This window comes from Gobio gobio (assembly GCF_949357685.1).
Source record: "Gobio gobio genome assembly, chromosome: 17".
Classification (NCBI taxonomy): Eukaryota; Metazoa; Chordata; class Actinopteri; order Cypriniformes; family Gobionidae; genus Gobio; species Gobio gobio.
Genome location: NC_137110.1, coordinates 23,301,551 through 23,323,927, shown reverse-complemented (window position 1 = coordinate 23,323,927; position 22,377 = coordinate 23,301,551). Strand labels below are relative to the sequence as shown.

The 22,377-nt window shown below is 38.1% G+C and overlaps 1 protein-coding gene across 1 annotated transcript; it reads right to left on the bottom strand.

Annotated features, from left to right (window-relative positions):
- Positions 1-5,351: 5,351 nt before the first annotated feature.
- Positions 5,352-22,046, bottom strand: tomm70a (translocase of outer mitochondrial membrane 70 homolog A). The gene is made up of 12 exons (XM_079840067.1): positions 21,705-22,046; positions 15,091-15,264; positions 14,879-15,005; positions 14,469-14,578; positions 14,229-14,377; positions 13,672-13,879; positions 10,646-10,780; positions 7,788-7,895; positions 7,468-7,584; positions 7,268-7,365; positions 7,053-7,175; positions 5,352-5,586 (listed from the first exon to the last, which is right to left on the bottom strand). Exons 1-12 carry the CDS (start codon positions 21,939-21,941, stop codon positions 5,433-5,435), a joined length of 1,740 nt encoding a protein of 579 aa, XP_079696193.1. The 5' UTR covers positions 21,942-22,046; the 3' UTR covers positions 5,352-5,432.
- Between the last annotated feature and the right edge of the window lie 331 nt (positions 22,047-22,377).

Genomic DNA, 22,377 nt, shown 5'->3' with positions numbered 1-22,377 from the left:
TTTACAGTCTATGGTTGTGCCACACGGCATGACACTTGTTGCCTGCCTCTAACATGAATGAGTCTTTCATTTTGTTGTGCAAGTAGCCCACTGTCTTTTTAATTGATTTGGAATAAAATATTGTAATACTTTTTTTTCTGCCATGAAGCATCCCCTTGTTGCATGATTTTTCATATGTAATGTGTTATTGAATAAAAAAAATAGTTAACCACTCGTCTCGACTGGATCTTCTGGTCTGAGTTTGTCATTCATTGTCACGTCACCGAGCAAATGAGACGACATGCATCGATAATTCCAGCTAATCGTGTGTTAGATAGTTTTCATTTAGGTTACATATTGATTATTCTGGTGATTTTTGTTAAAGAGAAAAAATATACTATGGTCCATATTTAGGCCCTTTACAAGGATTTTTGGGTAGATGTAATGTGTTATTGAATAAACAAAATAGTTAACCACTCGACTGGATTTTCTGGTCTGAGTTTGTCATTGTAACCGAAAATACACTCATCAGCAAGAAGACGAGAAGCATTGGTAATTCCAGCTAATCGTGTGTTAGAGAGATTTAATTTAGGTTACATGTTGATTAGTCTGTGATTTTTGTTAAAGCGAAAAATATTCTATGGTCCACATTTTAGCTTTTTTGGGAGGACATGGAACATTTTATGAGAGGGGGAAATAACCAACTATTCCAGATGAATAGTTCATTATTCCACTAAAATCAATTATTATTATTTTATTTTTCTTATACTAGGCCTACTACTTTTTTAATCATCCTGGGAAAATCCACACAGCACAAGAAGAAATGGCCAGCCAGCGTCCAAGCTAATTGTAATTTCCTCCAGGAGACCAAGGACTAGCACCTATTGAAGAACATTAGACCTATGTAAAAGTGACTCTGTTTTCATTCTACATTTACATTTAGTCATTTAGCAGACGTTTTTATCCAAAGCGACTTACAAATGAGTGCAATAGAAGCAACTTGGACAGTCAAGGGCAACAATATGCAAGTGCTGTAAAACAAGTCTCAAATAATCTAGAACAGAACACATAGGAATTTTTATTTTATTTTTTTAAATAGACAAACAGAAAATGAATAGAGTGATAAGTGCTATTCTTGATAGGTCAGGTGCTGCTGGAAAAGATGGAAAAGATGATTGAAGATTCTCCAAAACGTATTTACAATGCATGATGTCTGATGAGCAAGTCAACAACCATACATTTTAGCCATGATGAGAAGTTAAAACAAGATCAACATTTACATAACCCAGACTCTTTGGGTGCTTTTGACTATTCAAAGTGTACTTTGTTTTCATTATATCACATGAAGATGCCTGTCAGCTTCTACACTTTCATGCAAACAACTGTCAGAAGATAGATGGATAGATGTTGGCAAAAACCTGCGTGAGCAAAGTAAATACTGAATATACACCATTCAGGTATAACATTATGACCTAATATTGTGTTGGTCCCCCTTTTGCTGCTAAAACAGCCCTGACCCGTTGAGGCATGGACTCCACTAGACCCATGAAGGTGTGCTGTGGTATCTGTCACCAAGATGTTAGCAGCAGATCCTTTAAGTGTAAGTTGCGAGGTGGGGCCTCCATGGATCAGTCTTGATTATTCAGCACATCCCACAGATGTGCGATTGGATTGAGATCTGAGGAATGTGGAGGCCATTGTAGTGCTCCTCAAACCATTCCTGAACCTGCTGAAAGAGGCCACAGCCACGAGGGAATACCATTTCCATGAAAGGGTGTACATGGTCTTCAACAATGCTTAGGTAGGTGGAACGTGTCAAAGTAACATCCACATGGATGGCAGGACCCAAGCTTTCCCAGCAGATCATTGCCCAAAGCATCACACTGCCTCCGCCAGCTTGCCTGGTGCCATGTGTTTCCCAGGTAAGTGATGCACACGCACCCGACCATCCACATGATGCAAAAGAAAGCGTAATTCATCAGACCAGGCCTCCTTCTTCCTTTGCTCCATGCTCCAGTTCTGATGCTCACGTGCCCACTGTTGGTGCTTTTGGCAGTGGACAGAGATCAGCATGGGCACACTGACTGGTCTACAGCTATGCAGCCCCATACAGCAAACGATACAGCAGTCACAATACAGCACTGTGATGCACTGTGTATTCTGACACCTTTCTACCAGAACCAGCATTGACTTCTTGAGCAATTTGAGCTACAGTAGCTCGTCTGTTTGATCGGACCACACGGGCCAGCCTTCTCTCCCCATGTGCATCAATGAGCCTTGGCCGCCTATGACCCTGACACTGGTTCACCACTGTTCCTTCCTTGGACAACTTTTGATAGATACTGACCACTGCAGAGCGGGAACACCCCACAAGAGCTGCAGTTGTGCAGATGCTCTGACCCAGTCGTCTAGACAATTTGGCCCTTGTCAAAAAAACTCACTCAAATTCTTACACTTGCTAATTTTTCCTGATTCTAACACATCAACTTTGAGGAAAAAATGTTCACTTGCTATCAATGTTATTCACTTCACCGGTCATAATGTTATCATCGGTGTATAAAATAAAGTATACTGAATAACGTAGGGGTCAGTTGCAATCTTTGTCTTGAGAACTAGTCTGACCAGCTAGCAGTGAGACAAGAGGTAACCAGTCTTACTTTTCTGAACAAGATTAGACAACCTTTTTTTTTTATCTGGACCAATCTTGTAGAAAAAATTGGATGACTAAGGCCATTAGGCCATTAAACTAAAGGCCATAGTTGCTAAATGAGTGTTGTTCTACTTTTGATGTCAAGGGTTCATGTAATTCATGCTCATTCTCTGATCTCATTTGATTTTTTTATCCTGGAAAAAACTTTATACTGAAGCATAAATTCATGGTACATTAGGCATCCTATCCTTACAGAATCTCACAGGAAGCACTTCTGCCTGCCAAGACCCAATAGAAGGCACTTGTGCCTCCTCAACACGTAGCTCAGAAGAGGCCGTATATGGAGCACAGGAGCGTCAGTTATTCCCCCCAGTAACTGACTTTTAAAAAAAAAGCTGTCCACTAAGTCAGATGTTTTCTGAAGAAAAAAAACCCTATAAGAAATTAACAAACTTATATTATGTTTGTGCATGTTTTTACTTGTATTTATCTTTTTATATTTTATAATACAAACCATGACTTAAGGACAATACACATTTACATTGGTGATGTATAATGTGATCAAGCCAAAATAGCTCATTTTCATCTGTCCCTGTGAATGTGCATTTATTTAATAAGCAAATATAATAAGCATTTAATAAAAATAGTTGCAGATAAAACTAAAGCTAATTTACTTTTGATAAAAGCATCTGCTAAATGAAAAAATAAATGTAAATCTGCATCGAAAAATGAAAGCAAGCTGGCTTTATGAATAATTGTGCACAACTTGTTTCTTTATTTTAGGGTATCATACATTAATATTACACAAGTAACTTTACCGACATAACTTTTTTTTTTTACTTGAGGCATATCTTATTTTGCACATCAACTTTCAACAGATTCAGCACAACAAATTCATTTTAAACCTTTAGGTTGTGCCAATTAGCTTTCATTGTACTTTATTTTAAAACAATCATTTATCTTCAAACATGCAGCAGAATGACTGGAATTACTTGTTCCACCAACATTGCTCTGTAAATCCCAATTGATCAGGCTGGAAAAAGAAAATAAGCAAACATGTAAACATTTACATATAGGTGTCCATGCATAGGCAACTGATCACATTTTTTTGTAAACTGGTCAGGCGAAAGGCCATGCCCTTTACTGTAACACATTCAGTCAACAGTGGTTTCAAAATAGAGCTACAATAAGGGAACATATCTTAAGCAATCTATATTGTTTTGATATTGAAATCCACTTAACGCAGGTAAATAAAATATCAAAATTAACTTTATTTGAGAAGATGGTGGAATTAATGCATAGTGAAGAAATCATGGTTGCAATGTGCTAGGAAAAATATTTGACTGCCTTTTATAAAAATAAAAAAAGACTTATAACCACTATCAAACTATGAATGTCTCAAATATATATATATATATATATATATATATATATATATATATATATATATATATATATATATATAAATTATACACACACACTAGTTATTCTACAAAATTATCCTCCATAAACACTAACCTAAATATGCATTTAAGGGCATGCCATGCTTTAAAAGTACCTCAATATTTCACAAATCAGTGCAAAAGACTAGGGAGAACTTAGTTGCTAAATGTAAGGTGTTTGTTTTATTTTCTTACATTGATATTTTTCAAGGACGGAGCCATTCTTTAAAAAATACCCCTCAATGACATTTATTTCAGAGGAATTAAACAAATAAAATCAGATGTGCAGTTTTAAAGATAATAAGAGAGGAATGTAATTTTGCCGATTCTTGGTTCATGTTTTTGCACAAAAATGTAACATTACATTTTTCACAGCTTTGTTTTTAACATTTAAGTGCCTCAGTTTGATAAGATGGGCAATGTGACGGCAAAATTCTTATACAGGGCAAAGAGGGTTTTAAATTACTTTAGTCATATTATCTAACACAACATTAAATAATGTGCCATTTGTCTCTTTTTTGTGTCAGTTGAATATCTGTAGGTTATTAGTTTGTGTATTATTTTTATAGAGAAATCTCATTGCTGCACATAATTATATATATTTAAAAAAAAAAAAAAATTCAAGATAAGACAAATACACACAAAAACAAATAACGGCATGGCCAAATTTCAAACTTTTCCTTGATATAAGCCCCTTCTTACAAACACTGTTATCACAGCAGTGACACATCAAGAACATACAGATTTATACCACAAACACATCTCAACTAAAACTTTAATCCTGCATTTCCCATACAACAAAGAACGCAAATTAGGTTGCTAGGATGTGACAGTGAAATGACAAAGCTTACGCACATTACAGCATCAAACCATGAATACAAAACACAGTCCTGCTGATGGTATACACTGATTTAACGTAGTGAATCGGGTGTTTGGAGAAAAAAAGAAATAATTGATTATTGATTGAAGACATTTGTCACAATTGGCAGGGGAGGCTAAACATGAACAAATGAGTGCCGTTTATAAGTTGTAAAATAGTCTAAGCCATACTCATTGAGGGAGAATTTGAACTGATTGAACTAAGCCACTGATGATTTTATATCTAACAGAGCAGCCATCAGTCTTTCATATGAGCTTGCGTTTTGCATTCTCGTTTCCTTTTGCTGCTCCTCCACCATTTTCTCTGCCACCTTCCAGTCCTCAAAATTGGTGTAAACATGCGGTAGCAGAACATGTTCGGCCTTCCTTTTCATTGACAATGATCATCTTTATGATGAAGTAAAAAAAAAAAAAAAAAAAAAAATCAAACTAAGGTTGTGAGATGTGTACTCTGGCCCGGCAGTAGAGAGTGGAAGCAAGAGTTATAGCGTGGGAGGCTTGAGCCCGTACTTCTTGGCCACCTCTGTCTGGGCATAAGCAGCATCACAGAGGGAGTAGAGATGGGCCATCTCCATCTCTGACTTGGCCAAGTTGATGGCCTTGTTGAACATGTCTATAGCCTTGTCCAGATTACCTCTGTGGAAAAAAGGTAGATGTTTATTTTTTAAAAGACACCTTCAGATACTCTGTCCCAAGCGAATACAGGGCTTGATAATAAGGACTGCCCAATGGCCTGGGACAGCGTGAAAGACTCTCAGGCCAGTTGATGCAATGTCACTGTCCCGATTTGCATCATCATCATACAAGTTTATCACTTGCACGTTTCTTGCCAATGTAAAACATGCTAACGCAAAACGACAAGAGAATTTAATTCGGTACTCGAGTGCGGTTTTCTGTGCACATGCATTCAAAGCACAGCACAGAAAGCTAGTCTCAGACAGTGTACAAATACCATATCAAGTTCTCTTCTTGCACATGAATGGACAAATACACAAAATTGACAAAGTGCCCGTCTTGGCGAGTATTCTCAAACACAGTCAGTTATAGCTTAAGTGAAGGTAAACGGTTAAGATAGAAAATGCATGTGTGCATTGGCTCTTAAAGTAACAGCAGCCTAATAAACCTGCTGCTGTTTTCCATTTGCATGAACCAAACTACAAAAGACAAAGAAAAAAAAATAAAAATTTCACTCACTTCTCGACTGACTAACTTTTGTAACTTCAATAAAGGATCTATAATTCTTTAATTATCTATAATTATTTTATACAGTGAAAACTATGCTGTTATTTTATATTTCAACATGACATATGACATAATGACTTTGCGTTAACATACACGCCACTTTCTAAAGCCAAATGGCGTGTTATCTGTACGCATTTTGAGCTATCCGTGTGTATGTGTACGCCGTGTCATTCTGTGTGTATGTGTACGCCGAAATGAACCATAATCTCTGCGTGTATGTCTACGCCGTGTGATTCCGCGTGAATGTAAATGGATTTATAAACATACTAAATTATGTTGTTTTTTTTTAAATGCAAAAATGCAGAATGTTTCTTGTGATGGGTAGGTTTAGGGGCAGTGTGTGTGTGATGGGTAGGTTTAGGGGTAGGGGCAGTGTAGGGGGATAGAATGAAACAGCGTTGATAAACACGCTAAAAAGCGATTATGCGTCTTGATAGCACACCAAAATGGCATAGCGAATTGGCGTGTCATACATACGCCATTTCATGAGATCATTCTGTATATTTGATCATTCAATTTCTGTTCCTAAATGCTACTGTTAGACCTATCCTAAAAACATAAAAGTACTGTTTAATTAATTTCTACTATTGTATTTATTCATGATACTGCTTGTGAGTTGTTTATTTCTTCTTATTTTATTACTGAGCGGTTACTTGTCTTTAAAATTATTGTCTTAAATTAATCTTTGAAATGTATTTAAGTTGAAATTACATGATAAGTTATTGAGTTAAATGTAGGAATTAGCTTAGTCACATTTTACATATAAACCTTATAATATAATCAATGGCCCACAAATTAGGAACACAAAAACAAAAGTACAGAAAAAAAGTGATAAAAAAAACATTTTAGTCATCACAAACCTTTGGACTTCAATGGTTCCCATAGTTTCGTAAGCAAAGTCGCATTTATTATCAATTTCGATGGCTTTGCTTATGAGCTCAAGCCCCATTTCCAAATCTTGTTTCCATTGAAGCTGCAACAAACTGCAAAAAGAAACACAACTGATAAGCATTTCCTTTGTTGAACTTAGATGGATTAACATAGGATTTTATAAACAAAAAAAGATATAGCTAACCCTTTGTGGACATATGTTGTGGCGTTGTCAGGCTCTAGTTCAATACATTTATCATACATTTCATCAGCCTTACCAAACTGTTGCTGGTCAGTTAGTGCCTATCACAAAACAAAAATCACAAAGACATTATAGTTAAAGATATTAAGTAAACTCTGATAAAGTACAATTGTATGGTTTTGTGCCATTAAGGTGAGAAGTACCTGTGCATACAAAGCATAACCCTCAGCACACTTTGGAAACCTCCTAATGACATCCTCAAAGCCATCCATGGCTTTCTGAACCTGGGATGGGTTGTTTCCAGTGTATGCCTGTCGGTACTGAGACAAAAAAGGCAATAATGTTTATACCACTTTTACGATAAGAAAAATTAAGAATATCTAATATTAGGTTGTTCTGGTTGAAAGTCAATAGAAGTACACAACATCCATAAAGCAATGGTATAATCTCATTCAAATGTCTTCACAAACAGTGCCAGCGCACAGGATTTAATGTGTAAACAGTACCATCTTGTGGTACTTACCAATGCAAAGCACTTTTGGGCCTGGGCAAGTGCAGAGTCTGGCCGAAGTTTTATACACTCATCAAAATCTCCCACAGCCTCCTCTACCTGGTCCAGCAGAATCTTCAACTAAGAAGTAAAAATATTCCCAAAAGGTTATCAATATATAACATTTGTTGCTGCTAATTGTTGGGGAATGTTGTTTGCTAATTGTTGTTCCTAACACAGTTGTCAGAGAATGTTGCAGAACAAAGAAAATTACTTGGGCATCATTGAAATTCCATTTAGTTGCCATGATGCACAAACATCTTAAGGTATATTGGTGAAGACATCTCAAGAATATTACAAACAGAAACCAACCAAATTGCATATTTTGGCAGGGGATTTCCCATCTACCTGCAAATCATTAACTTGGCAGGGATACGAGTTGCTATTAACACCCACCCCCTTAGACATGCAGTCACACAATGACTCCTGATTCTTCAAAAAATGTAAATGAAGATTACAGCTGGAAAATGTCTCGATTGAAAATGGAATCCTCATATATTAAAGGGTAACTAAACCCTAAAACAACTTTTTTTAGTTAAAGGGTTACTTCAGCGATTAGAATTAAGCTTTGTATCAATAGAAACCTGGTAGTATATTCAAATTATGGTACTTCCCCCCCCTCATTTCCCCTCCCTGAGATGAGAGAATTATGCATTTTATTTCTGGAAAAATCCTCCGATGACACAAATATCATCATTTTGCGTCATCTGAGGATGTTTTGGCCAGAGGCTAAGGACTAGAGCAGCTAGTTCTGCATGTTTTCAACCCACCCACAGGGGGTGGGATCTCACTCACAGAATGTAAATGCACACGGCCGCCTCCATAGGCATGACCTGAAAACGTGCCAGACTGGACACGCGTCGTGAATGACTGCTGTGCTTACCTCAGCTCTTCGCTCTCGTATCTGAAATCTGAAAATCTGAAATCTGACTCCTGCTGCGTTTGTGTCGTGACTTTCGTTCGGCTCACTCACACTTTATTGAAAAGACACGTTCAGTTTTTAATTGTAGTGTCTATTCTCTAACTCAGGGGTGTCCAAAGTCCGGCCTGCGGGCCAAATGCGGCCCGGGGATAAATTTCAAACGGCCCGCTGCGTGTCTATTAAAATATATTATATGTGGCCCGCCAGGGATAATTTACAAATCATGCAGTTTCACAATGTCAACGCAAGGTGGCCGTACTAGATTTTACAGCGGCCAGGGTAATAGCGGCCAAAGCGGAACGAAACAGCGCTACTTGTGCTCTGCGCACTATGTGCGCAACTCGCAAGCTCGGACTCTGAAGAAATGTGTTTACCTGCTGAGTGTCTCGATCACGCGCCTACTAAACAGCCCGTGAGAAGTTTTCGAGTTCGGCGCTGAGGTCTTCTCTCCGGTACGAGCTGCGAATCTCTCTTTGATTTGATTTAATTTAAATCTAGTTAAACAGCGCTGAATTAATCAACAACACTAACGTGCAAATCAGGAAAAACACTGAGCCGATTCAGTTAAAATACTTTTCAAACAATGCCACATGCAACATTTATCGTGGCTTTACTGTGGTAACACCTGTAACCATGGTAATTTATCAGAAATGTAGGTTAATATCTAATTTTATTTAATTTGTAATGTAGACGTATTAAATGAGTAATAAAGGCCAAATTGCAGACTATTTTTGCCATAAACTTGCAGTTTTGTGCATTTGTATTTATATGTTTATAGACTAAATACCTTAAAGCCATTCTAGATATAGAAATATATATATATATAGAAATAGAGATATATATATATATATATAGATAGATATATTACTTTTTGGCTTGTGTGCACTGCAAAAAATGCTGTCATTTAGTATTTTTGTCTTGTTTCTAGTCTAAATATGTCTAAAAATTCTTAAATCAAGATGTACGAGATCAGTTAAATTACATTAGATATTTTTTCTTGTTTTCTGGAAAATACAATTAAATTGAAGTGAGTTTTTTATATATATATCTCGAATCTGGCCCCCTTTAAAAAAAGTTTGGACACCCCTGCTCTAACTGAACGAAATGATTGTATTAGTATGAAAATCAAAACAACAGTGGGGCGGTGCCGCAGTGGGCAAGTGATAACCAGTAGCCGTGGCTTTGGGAGTGGCCTCGTGGGGCAGCGAAGCAAGTGCATTCTGGGAGTTGTTGTCTTTCATCCACATGAGACAAAAATAAAATGTTCTGTCTTTTCTCAGTCTAGAAGGCACCAAATTTAAAATTAATTTCACATTTCTACTACATAAATGACCCTTTTTAAATACACATTCATCTTCCCAGCACTGAAGCCCTTTAATGATCTGCAAGACTGGGGCTTTATTAGTGCTGTTCATTGATTCGAGTAAATGTTTTAACATTTGGGTAGAAAATGTTTTAATTCTACAATATATTGTGTAAAAATGAGTGCTGCCCTCCTAAGGTTGAACTGTGGCTACTGCAGTTGAATTTTCTTATTGGACGTTGTTTGCCATCGTGACGTATGTTGGCTCTTCCAACGGCTCACTACCCACCCCCCGGGCACAAGCTCGCCACGCCCTATGAAATGTTTTCCCGCATTGATCGCATGGGAACGGCTTCACTCCAGCTGTCAATTAATCCGTCACATTCAGGTGCATGCTCCATGCTCAGCCCCGCCCTCGGTTCGTCCCCTCTGTCTCCGCAGGGCTCTGCCCACTTTTCCAGCATTTTTCAAATATTGCCAGTGGGTGGAGTTAGGCTCTGATCAGGGGTTGAGTTACCCTTTAATACTATGAACACTCAACATTAGAGCATGCTTTTAACTGTGTCTTTTGGTGAAAATTCCAACATGTATGTGAAGTTGTCATACCTGTCCCCTGTGGTGGTAGACGTCTGCATTACGGGGGTCAATCTCTGCAGCCATGTTGAAGTCCTGAGTGGAGAGCTGGGGCTGCTGCTGCTGCATGTACATGCTTCCACGTTTAATGAGTGCATTAGCACGCAACTGAAACACACCAGAAAGATGCATTAACACTAATAAGATCAATAAGACTGGCAAGCAGGGCATTGAAAGGACGAGAAAGGACCGGGCCTGGACTGCGTTTCCCAAAAGCATCGTAAGCCTAAGTTGATCGTAGAACCATTGCCACCAATGTTCTCTACGATCAACTTAGGTTTGTAATGCTTTTGGGAAATGCAGTCCTGGGGTCTGTTCTTCTCTCAGCTAGCTGGATTTGATTGTTGACGATTTGGCACGATCTTGGATTGTTTAGATCGTTGACGCTCATCCTGGACTTGCTGTCATAGCAACAGGTCTGTAAGCTTAAACCTGCTCGGGAGCAGGCTTATTTCATGTAAACAGCATTAGATTGCATCTTTTTAATCGGCGTTGATGCTTAAAATCGGTCTCAGCCACTGCTACTATATTACAAGCACCTTGTCAACTGACCACGATTCAGTCATTCATTAATTTTTTTTAAGCAAGTCATTTAAGAAAGTTATGCGAACAAACGATAATGCGGTGGCTGTTGCTGGAAGCAGATTTGGTGTCTTGTGTTGCAAATCCAATGAGGCTGGTAGTGACGGTTCTCTCTGATTAATTGGTGACCTGCAGTGTTTTTCTAGATCACATTTTAGTATCGGTACGGCTCGCTTGGAACCTCAACGGAGGTGGTATTATTTAAGCGAGCCATACCATGTAGTGGAAAAGCACTAAAAAGTGAGCCGAGCCGAGCCGTACCAGCAGTGGAAAAACGCCAAAGCGATCCATACCGAGCAGTGGAAAACATATTTTTTACATATTTAAAGGGGTGGTAAACCATGATTTCACTTTTCTAACTTTAGCTAGTGTGTAATGTTGCTGTTTGAGCATAAACAACATCTGCAAAGTTACAACGTTCAAAGTTTAAAGCAAAGGGAGATATTAGCTTTTAAAGAAATCAATTTCTATGGACTACAGCAAACGACCGCTATGGACTACTACACATTCCTCCATGGTTGCTGACATCACCAGCCCCAATATTTACATACACCCCTTCTCCGAGAATATGAAATAAGGGGGGGGGGGGGGGGGGGGGGGGGGGCATTTTGTATCGCCGGGGAAGCGTTGCTGTGGTTAGTAGGCTGGAGTGTTGTTGCCGCAATGCCGACGACACGCTGTTATTTTCATCCGGATTGCAGGTCCACTTTGTTCAGCCTTCCTAGGGACGGGGGTGCGTTGCAGTGCGTTTAACATACAGCATGTTATATGCTTGTGTGTATGAGACAGAGGGGAACAGGTCGCATTTGCAGCAGATATATGCTGCCCATCATAAATCAAAGCACGAGACAGACAGGGGTCGGAGGAGAAGACCAGAAAATGTGACATGATGGACAATATTCGTCTGTATTTGCAATACACGAGCCGCGGTTCAGCTGCGCGAGACAAACACTGCCAGTGTGAATGCACGACGCTGCACATTTCACAGAGGAAAGCTTCCACAATCTTCGCGAATTCAATGAAGGAATTGTCCTGAAAGATGGATTTAAAAACAGAAGCTGTTTACGGGCCACAACCTGTAAGTATGATTTATTTTTCGTCGATGTGTTTTCCTGTAATCGTTGTATTGTTAATTGTACGTTGTAGCAAGGAAGTACACAGATGACAACGCTGTTTGGCTCTGCAAACCAGTCTGTTAAATGCTCATTCATACTTAACGTTATCTGACAAACACCTAATGTTACAAACTTTTTTTTAAATCTTAACAGCGAACTTGGCATTAGTGTAAATTATTCTTTGATTAGAGCTTTTATGTATTGTTTATCTACAGGAATTCAATTCAATTCAATTCAAATTTATTTGTATAGCGCTTTTCACAATACACATTGTTTCAAAGCAGCTTTACAGAAAGTGCATTTCATAGATGTACAGTAAAAATGTTAGAAAGACAATGTTAAAGAATAATGTTCGAAAAAGTTAATCAATCGTGTATTAATTTAGGCCATAACAACGCTGGCGTTGAGTCGTCTCTTCACAGGCGTGGAGTCGTCTCATCACAGGTGTCGGGGCATCCGAAGTCTCCATGAGAGGCTGGATACAAACTATGCTAAACATGGTTCTGTGTTTGATTTGGCTACTACAGTAAAGCCAATGTTTAGTGTTCGTTTTGGGTTAATAGTTCTTGCGACAGATATTTGGCTATAATCGTTCTAAAAATACAAAAGTAACAGTGCCATTCAGTAGTGATCACTATAGATCTGCAGTCTTTACTCTTGAGGACTGAACAGGTTCTGCTCGATCATTTTCACTAAAATTGTCTGGGTCTGATTCGGGCTCAAATTGGTATGGTTTTATTGACGCCATTGTTTCTAATACTACCCAAAGCACAGTCTACCGGTAAAGGTAAGGGGCGTGACGTTTCCAACAAACGTGCACTAGGCGGTTAGCGAATCACAACACACTGGGCCAGCTAACCAATCTGAGCCCATTGCGTATTTTTGAGGGACCGGCTTCATAGAACCCGGAAACCATCAGACCGTTTTTACAAGGAGGGACAGAGCAGTGTAGAATAAAGGTAAAATATATGAAAAATAATGCAATTTTTTTTAAAACAAAGCATGAACACATGTTACAGTGTACCCCACAAAAACAATCAAGCCTTCGAAAGAATGTGTTTTACCACCCCTTTAAACAATTAACTTTGAACCCTGGCTAACATGCTAATAGTGCCCCGCAGATGGCGCCGTTAGCTTGTGCAGCACTGTTAGAAGCAATCCATGCATTAAATAAATGTATTAGAAAATGCCATTTCTCGTTTTCAATCATCATACATTAACCAGCACCCCCATTTTTCCCCTCAGATTTACACAATTCGTGGGTCATACAGAAAAATCACATCCCTGATCATAATATGTTACCTTGACACTGGAAATCTCCATGTTAATGACACGGTCAAGGTCAGGCTGTGCAGCTGTAGCGTTGCCGATCAGCAGGTAGAAGGTGGCTCTCAGCAGAAGAGCTTCAGCTGTGTACCTGCCTCCAGACTCAACCTCCTTTGTGCACTCACTGATGATCTTATCGTAGTTCTCCTCCTCCATATACTGCTTAGCCTTTAGGTAGCCTGAGCTGAGGAAACAGTATTAGTGGTTAGTTAACTGTAATTTAATAATTTTACTTTTTTTTAAATTTAGGAAAAGATCTTGATTCAAATGTGGAACAACTAGAAGAGGAAAAAAAACAAAACAATTATATATATGAGCAGTACAGCTAATTTAAATGTATTATATAATTATAAAGTTTCCACTGGGGAAAGTGAAGGCAATTGACTTCATACTTAGTTGCGACTGTAATTATAATAGTGTAACAATAAGACACTCTAAACCTTCAGAATTTAAAAGCAACAAAAGGAAAGCACAAACAGTGAGTGTACAAATCCAAGTGTGTATGGGCAAAATATAAAACCCTCAGCTCTCACCTTCCTGTGACCTCTGAGGCCTCACCCTCCTTGTCTTTATCCTCATCCTTCTTTTCCCCCTTCTGAAGGGGCTGTGAGATGATGTCATCAGTAAAGGAGCTAAAGTAGGACTTGATGAACTGAGGAGATGGCATAAGAGGCTCCCGATTCTGAGAAGAGCAAACATGAAGAGCAAAAATATGTTTACATTTACAATTTACATTTATGTCTGAGATCTGTATCTTTCCGTCACATTCCCACCTTGTATTTCTCTTTGGCCTTTTCTTTTCCCAGCTGTTTCAGCACCTTGTCTGCCAGTAGCATACTCTGCTGGTTCTGGAAAACCTCCAGAATACATACTGCTGTTACATCTACAAAAACGTAGAAACATATTTGTGACTGAAAGGTGTTATATCAGAGAACAGTTAGTTGTCAATATTAAAAGGAAGTTATTGTTTTAATTAAAACAATTAATGGTAATTAATAAATGTAATGCTAATATCAGCAATTGTGACAGCAGGTTGTTAAGAGTTGCTTAAAAACGACCTAAAAATTTAAAATGTTGAAATGACTTATGTCGTATGACTTAATTAAAATCTTCCACCCAAAGCAAAAATTCTGGTATAACTCAAAACACAACAGAAACAGTTCAAATCAAACCAGAAACAAACCTTCAAGGCATTCCTTCTTGCTATCCAGTTTTTCCAGTGCTTTGGCACGCCTAAAAAGGGCTTTTACATAGCAAGGATTCAGCCCGACTGCCTGAGTGCAATCCTGTATCACTTCTGTCCATTTCATCTAAAACACAAAAACAAACAAAACGCAATCGTTCAGACTTGTAACACCTTGTGATGCTACACATGATGATCTTACTCAGACAAACCTGTTGCTCGAAGGCTGCAGCTCTATTCTGGTAGAAGGTGGACAGATCTCCTTTCTGTTCTTTGGGACATAGGCTGATGGCTTCTGTGTAGCACTGGATGGCCTGTTCATATTTGCCAGCCTTGAAGTATTTGTTGCCCTTATTCTTGGCAGACTGTGCTCTGTCAAGGGGACTCTGGATGGGCAGACACAATTATTTTAAATAAAACGAAGATTGCATGATGACTAGAATGTATGTTAAGAACAAAGCTGCATGCTCTATCGTAGCATAATATGACCTGCTCTATTGGTAGTGAAATACTTCTAAGCCTTTTCATTAAATCCATTACCGAAATTAACTAGAGCACTTTTCAATTGACATACATAGTAACTTGAAAACACAAACGTATAACACTGTCATTTAGAACAGGGGGTCGCGACTAGGAATGGGCATGAATAGTTGAATATTAGAATATTCTAAAATAAAAATACTATTCGGATTTTACTACGTTGCTTTGCAGCGCAGAGCAAGATCTCACCTGATCATGAGGAATAAATAAATAAATAAATAAATAAAATAAAAACGATAACCATATACCAACTCGAGTGTATATGAATGTTCTTACTGCTTTATTAGCGTTTTTCCTTTTTGCGCTGCTTGAGCTTATAATGCTTTGTTCTTTATATTTTTTTGTTTACACATATTAATGTTTTGAACTAGGGCTGAAACGATTCCCCAAGTAAGTCGAGTTACTCGAATTTAAAAAAATCATCGAGGCAAAAATATTTGCCTTAAAGCTTCGTGTAGTCTATTTAACTACACACGGTCATGTTGCAGAAAGACATTTTTTGTGTAAGGACGCGCGGATTGTGGTTATATCCGCGGGTCAGGTGGGTAAAGTAATGGCGGATCAGAGATAGTTAATAGTTAATGTGTTGATTTTAATAAAGACGCAGAACTCTCATTTCACGGTAAAACGCAATGAATGCGTGTCATTCTTTAACTTTCGTTTTCAGCTCATTTCAAGATCAAAGACCGCAATGCAAGATAGAGCAGCATCAGCACTGGTAATAGAATTTAGTCTCGCTTAGGCCTGTCGCGATTGGTCGATACAATCGACTGCGTCGAAGCTGTTAATTAGTTGACGTCAATATTTTTAGTCGACGAGTATTCGGGTAAACGCAGTCGGATATGTCTTTAGTGAACGTATACAGAGTTGAATGAGAAATCAGGTGTTACAATGAATTTGGTCCGTGCAGCTCTTAAAGGGCCGGACCTAATATTCTGTGTGAAGCAGGGCAGGCAGGAACATGCCGGCCAAGTGAGTTTTTAGGGGGGGGGGGGGGGGTATTAAGTTATATATTAATATATAACTTAATACTTATATATTAAGTTCTGTCATATTATTCAATTACCTTTACTGTTTTTTTTTGCCATGGTATCGATTCAGTATTGAGGTATTTTAGTCTGGTATCGTATCGAAGTCATAATTTTGGTGACAACACTGTTCTATATAAAAAGGTATTTGCTGATATTCACTTTGTGTTATGTTGGTTTACAAATGTGTACCTTTTTACATTTTTACTCTTTTAGTTTTACATTTTGTCAAGGGCTTGTTTACATTTATACTTTTTAAAGTACACTACTGAAGGCCAACGTTGCAAGTTAAATGAAATGTTGTTAAGTAAAATTGTTGAAAATTATTGCGACTAATTAGTCGATAGATTAATCGATTTAAAAATAGTTGTTAGTGGCAGCCCTAGTCTCGCTATTTTTAAATTAAAGAGCACCTATCATGGCATTTTAAATGTTCCAAATATTGTTTTAGAAGTCCCCAACAACAGTTTTGCATGCATGCAATGACAAAAAAGACTTTAGTTTTCTTATAATATGCATTTATTTTTACCTGTTTTGACAGCGATTCTCAAATGATTCCTTTAGTGATTCACTTTTCAAAACCCCGCCTTTACGTGACGCTAATCTGCGGTGATTGGTCCGATGACCCAGTCAGTTGTGATTGGTATAGTCTGTGCAGATATTTTCGGAAACGGAACGCCCATCAAAGTCTTATAGTGACAGTAATTTGTTAATATGTGTCAGGAGTTATGAATATGAAAACCGCGTCGGTACTGTTTGATTGTAATATGAGCCTCAGCTGATCTCATTCATAAAAAAACTCCTCTATTCTCCTCACGAAGACTCGCGACAAATCAACATCCCTCAGGGCTTTTAGTTCAAAAGTGTGCAGATGAGGAGACATATTGATAGATTCTCATATGTCTGTGTCAAATTTCTAAACAGAGGAGTATTTTTTATTTAATACTTCCTCAAAATGGGCAGTTATAGCCTAATCATGAGCGATTGAGTCTCTTATGTGTTGTTTTCAATTCATACTGGCAGCCGGAGGGCGCTCTGTGCACATGTAGTCCATGTATGGTACAGACAGACGAAGAAGAACCATGTGCCATAATAGAAGTCCATAATAAAAGCTTCCTGAGATCGCGAAACATACATTTGACGACTAATAAACACACAATCGCGACGATGTATGGTTTGTCTTCAAGCCACTTAGTCTACAAATGCTCATCCTTGGGCAGATGAAAGAAGTTTGCTTTTGAGTGGCACTTCAGAACACAGCGTCTCGTCGCCATGATGTTTTCTAGTTTTCACTGGCGTCTTGGAGCGCAATAAGTGGGCGTATCGTATTCAAATAACTTGACAAGTTGACGTCATCTAGTCAGAGAAAAAGCTTCGGTCTTCTAACGATTCTTAAAAATGACTCCGAGTCGACTCTTACTTTTGAAAGAAAATAACTATATATACGGTGCACTGTCATATTTCAAGCTATCACAGGATGTTTTTGTTCACTTAGATCTATGTTACACACTACATGAAAGGTACATTTCAAAATTCCATGATAGGTGCTCTTTAAGACAACTGTGTGTTGAGCTTCAGGATTGCAACGCTGAGCATTTAGGCCGGCTACACACTGCAAGCGTGGCGTGAGCGTCTCAGCTGCGTGGCGTGTCAGTTTTTATTTTGGCTCCCATGTTAACAGGTTAGAGCTTGTACACTGCCAGCGTGACTCGTGCATGCCAGAAATAGAACCGACGCCTATTTTTCACGTGACACGCAAGCGTGTTGTAAGTGTTTCCAGGCAAAATAGAATAAGAAAAGATGTTTAAATGTAATTTTGACATGAATACATATTAATAAATGACATTTTGATGTTTGAAAGTCTCTAGGTTGACATAAATGCAGATATAATTGTAATTCTTAAAAAAAATTATAATTATCGATTTTCAAATATTGCACCTGTCAATACAGAACAAAATATTCTGTAGCCTATTTTGCCGTCAATACTGCTGACGTTGTCTTTGCTGTATCAGTAGGCTGTGTATTTATGTTTAACATGAAGTATAGGCCTTCCACCACGTCACCTAGCAGCAGCAACACCACGTCAGACAGGCTTCTGGTGTGGAAAGACACCGAAAACACCACACAGCAGAAACGCCAAGCTCACGCCACGCATGCAGTGTGTAGCTTCATTGCTCTTTTTATAAAGAAAAAGTACTTCTTATCCGATTACTCGATGGAATAATTTGTAGAATACCCGATTACTAAAATAATCGATAGCTGCAGCCCTAATTTGAACTAAAAGAAACCTTAAGATATAATGCAAATTTGTTGTGTATAATTGCCTAATCTTAAGCTTGTTCAGAAATGGTGACAAAAAAATAACGTCATTTAAATAAACGAAAATTGGAAAGAAAATGAAAAAATGTATAAGCCCAAATATTCAAATACAATATTTTTGAAAAATGCCAATCCCTAGTCGTGACCCATTTGTGGGTCACAGAATGGGAAATGTTGGGTCGTACAAAGTCACTAGTTTGCAGCTAAATTTACGTTTCAGTGAATGACACTCTCACACACAAACAGTTTAGTCCAGGGCTGCATGATATAACAGCATTGAATAGAAATCTCAATACTGTTTAATGCGATTTTCGAATCACAATCGCTGCAACTTATTTACATAAATGCATTGCACATTTCATAGTAAAGCATGCGGGTGTGACTTGTATAAACAACTTTTCACTGGAGAATTTGTAATGTCACGAAAGGCTGTTTCAGGTCTGTTTCTCTAATCTTTGTTCAACTCAGCGTGGTTTCTCTCACGTGCGTTTTGGCAACTTAGCAACACATAAGGAAAATATGGCTGAACACCACAATGCGTTTACCAACACTCGCAGCGCAGATCACACTTCATATCCAAATTCAGGAAGTTTATGGACATATTTCATCTACTGTAATGCTCCAAATGTAAACAAGTGCCATGTATGCAGTGCACACATATTCAATTGTAACGTGATGACATTATGGAATATTTACGTAAACAGTACATTTATGTAAACTTTGTTGGCATGGCTTTATTATTACTTATGATAATAATATACTTAAATAATAGATTATACTTGTCTAGGTGGGTCCTGGAATGGAAAAGTTTGGGAAACCCTGATTTAGAAAATTGTATATGCTGGTTAAACAAAAAGATACAATTAAATTTTCAGAAGGCATGCTATATACACAAGTTCTTAAATCTGACATGACATCAGCAAACAGACCTGCATATAAAGGTTCACTTAATTGTGTTTGCCAATTTCTGTGCAATAAGTTCAATCAATGTTCACCAAACAAAAAGCCACTGATTAGCAGGTACTGCACCAACAGCTTTACATGGGGATTCAGTGTGTGTGTGTGTGTGTAAAGCATATCTTTTCCTAATCTATATTTGAAAGCACCCACTCTTTTTTTCCCCCCATGTTGATGTTCCTGTTGAGTTTGTAAACCTTTAATGAAGGCCTAAATTAAATAAGTGAAAATGAAAATCATTTTAGCTCCTCAAAGATCAACTTGTCAACATACAAAACTCCAAAAAACACTTGAATTGCATAACAATCAAAATCTCTGCATTAGACTCCTCCCCCTGTCTAGCCCTGGACAAATCCCCCACCCCACGTCTGTCCGTCTAATCCCCTGATCTCACAATAAGAGGTGAGCTTCCTATTGAGAATGAAGTCTTAATTATATCATAAGTAGGATGATACATATCATAATAGTATGACAAAATTTGTATACATTCCCAGATTGCAAATATATGTTTATTATTATTATTATTATTTTGATATACGCATTTCCAGCAAATCAAACTTGATAGTATGTGCTGTGGGTTTGGTTCAACATATTTTATTAGCTCAGTAACTCAACATACACAAAAGCATTATTCAGATGTTTGTTTCAAAGTAACAGCAAATTCCTAAACATACTAACAGCAAAGCATCCAGCCAAACCATCCTTAAACCATATGCATGGAAAGAAAAATGAACAATTAAATAGGAACCCCTAACAATGGCTGTACAACTGATATATACTGAAAGATCCCTGCATCTATTATTCTGAGAGTATCCAGACACTGAAACCAATTTTTTTTTTAATGGTTAATTTTTGTAAGATATATTTACCGTGTGTGTTTTCATAGCACTCAACTCAAATGTTTGTTTGAAGGACAGCATTGGGCAGGATGTGGAATAGTATGTTGTCAATAAAAAAAGGCCTGTTTTATCCGATTAATCAGGAAAATAATTGGCCAACTAATCGATTATCTAAATACTCGTTAGTTGCAGCCCTAAATATAAGATCTTCGTAAAAGAGAATAATAGGACCCCTAAATGGAGCTGCTGTATCACAGTTAATGTACAGCATTATATATAACTTATACCATGACCATGAACATAACATATGTGTTCCATAGCTGTAACTCGAGCAATTGCCACTGGCCTAATCATATTCTATATTGCTAAATTTCTGAGTGTAATTCATACACGTGTCTTTTTGACTAATGACTTTCCATGACATTTCCAGTCATTCAAGATTACTGGTGATCACAGTGATATGCACTGTCATTAAAAACTAGTTTAACCAAAACGAATCAAGTCAAACTGTTCACTCTCACAAGAGCTTTTTTTTTTTCTCTCCTTCTTCATTACCGAGACCATGTGAACACAGATGGACATCAGAGCTCGACCCTGACTATGTAACTGTACGTATACCATACCTATAAATGAGAGCACAAGTCCATGTTCGTCAACATTTTTACGCTTTAAATGTTGTTAAACTAGAGCCGACTCTGACAACACGAAGTACAAGCATGCAAAATAAGAAACAGATAAAAGACTAACAGTGAACAAGGAAACTGTCACATGTGGATTCGTTTCTATCTGACTGATCTCCCCGCCCTCGTATACAGCACACACCACCTGCATTTTATATAAAACAGACTTTTACGCGTATGATCAAAATATACTCTACATCAGGGTTATGCATTTGACAATCCTAGCAGACTGAACAGATTTTGATCACAGATGTGGTTTAGCAGCTCACGTTTGGATTGGAAGCTAAATGGCTAATGCACTTTCGCTAACACGGGCTAGTTTGTCAAGCAGTGTCCTTGACTGAGAGTGCAGTAATGTTAGGGTGTCAAGAAAATATTTACGGCCAAAATGACAGGTCCAAACATATAAATGTTGTCTATTAAGAAAAAAACAACAGTTATGCTTTATAATTGGGGACATTACCATGTTCTCCAGCTCTGGGTTAGTCGCTCCGTGCTGGCCCTGTACAGGGCTAGCGCTTCCTTCGGGAGTTTTCCTCTCTCCATTCTTTTTTCCTTGCTTTTCCTTGCTGCGACTTCGGTTCCACAGGTAAACAGCTCCGACGCCTAGGACGATCGGTGTCCCTACTAGGAGTGCCAGCTGCCAGCGGGGGAGCCCACTCCCGGACTGCGGCTCTACGGGCTTCGAGGCAGCCATCATCCACGCAGCAGCACTCAGCTAACGCGCAAACTCACACAGTAACGTGCATACGCAACAACGAGCCACCTCCTTTACAGAAGCTACTGGGAGGTCACCGCGCTGAGCACTTAGCAGGTGGTATCATGGGATACTGGAGGACTACAGATTGTTATCCACAATTATCTGAAACTTTACACTTATATATTTTTTATATTTTTACAGATTTTAATCATTAAACATTTATTTCACAATATGGCATTGTCGGATAGATTTTAAACTACATTGAGGTAGGCTACTTATTACAATTTTAAACATCTAAAATTGTAATCAGTGTTCCAGTGTTCTTTTCAGAGAAAATTAAACTATTGCTATTTTCCAACACTTTTAGACATTTTCATATTGTATTGGGTTTGTTTTCATGTGGCCATGGTAGTTTGTATAGGCCTACTTGAATTTT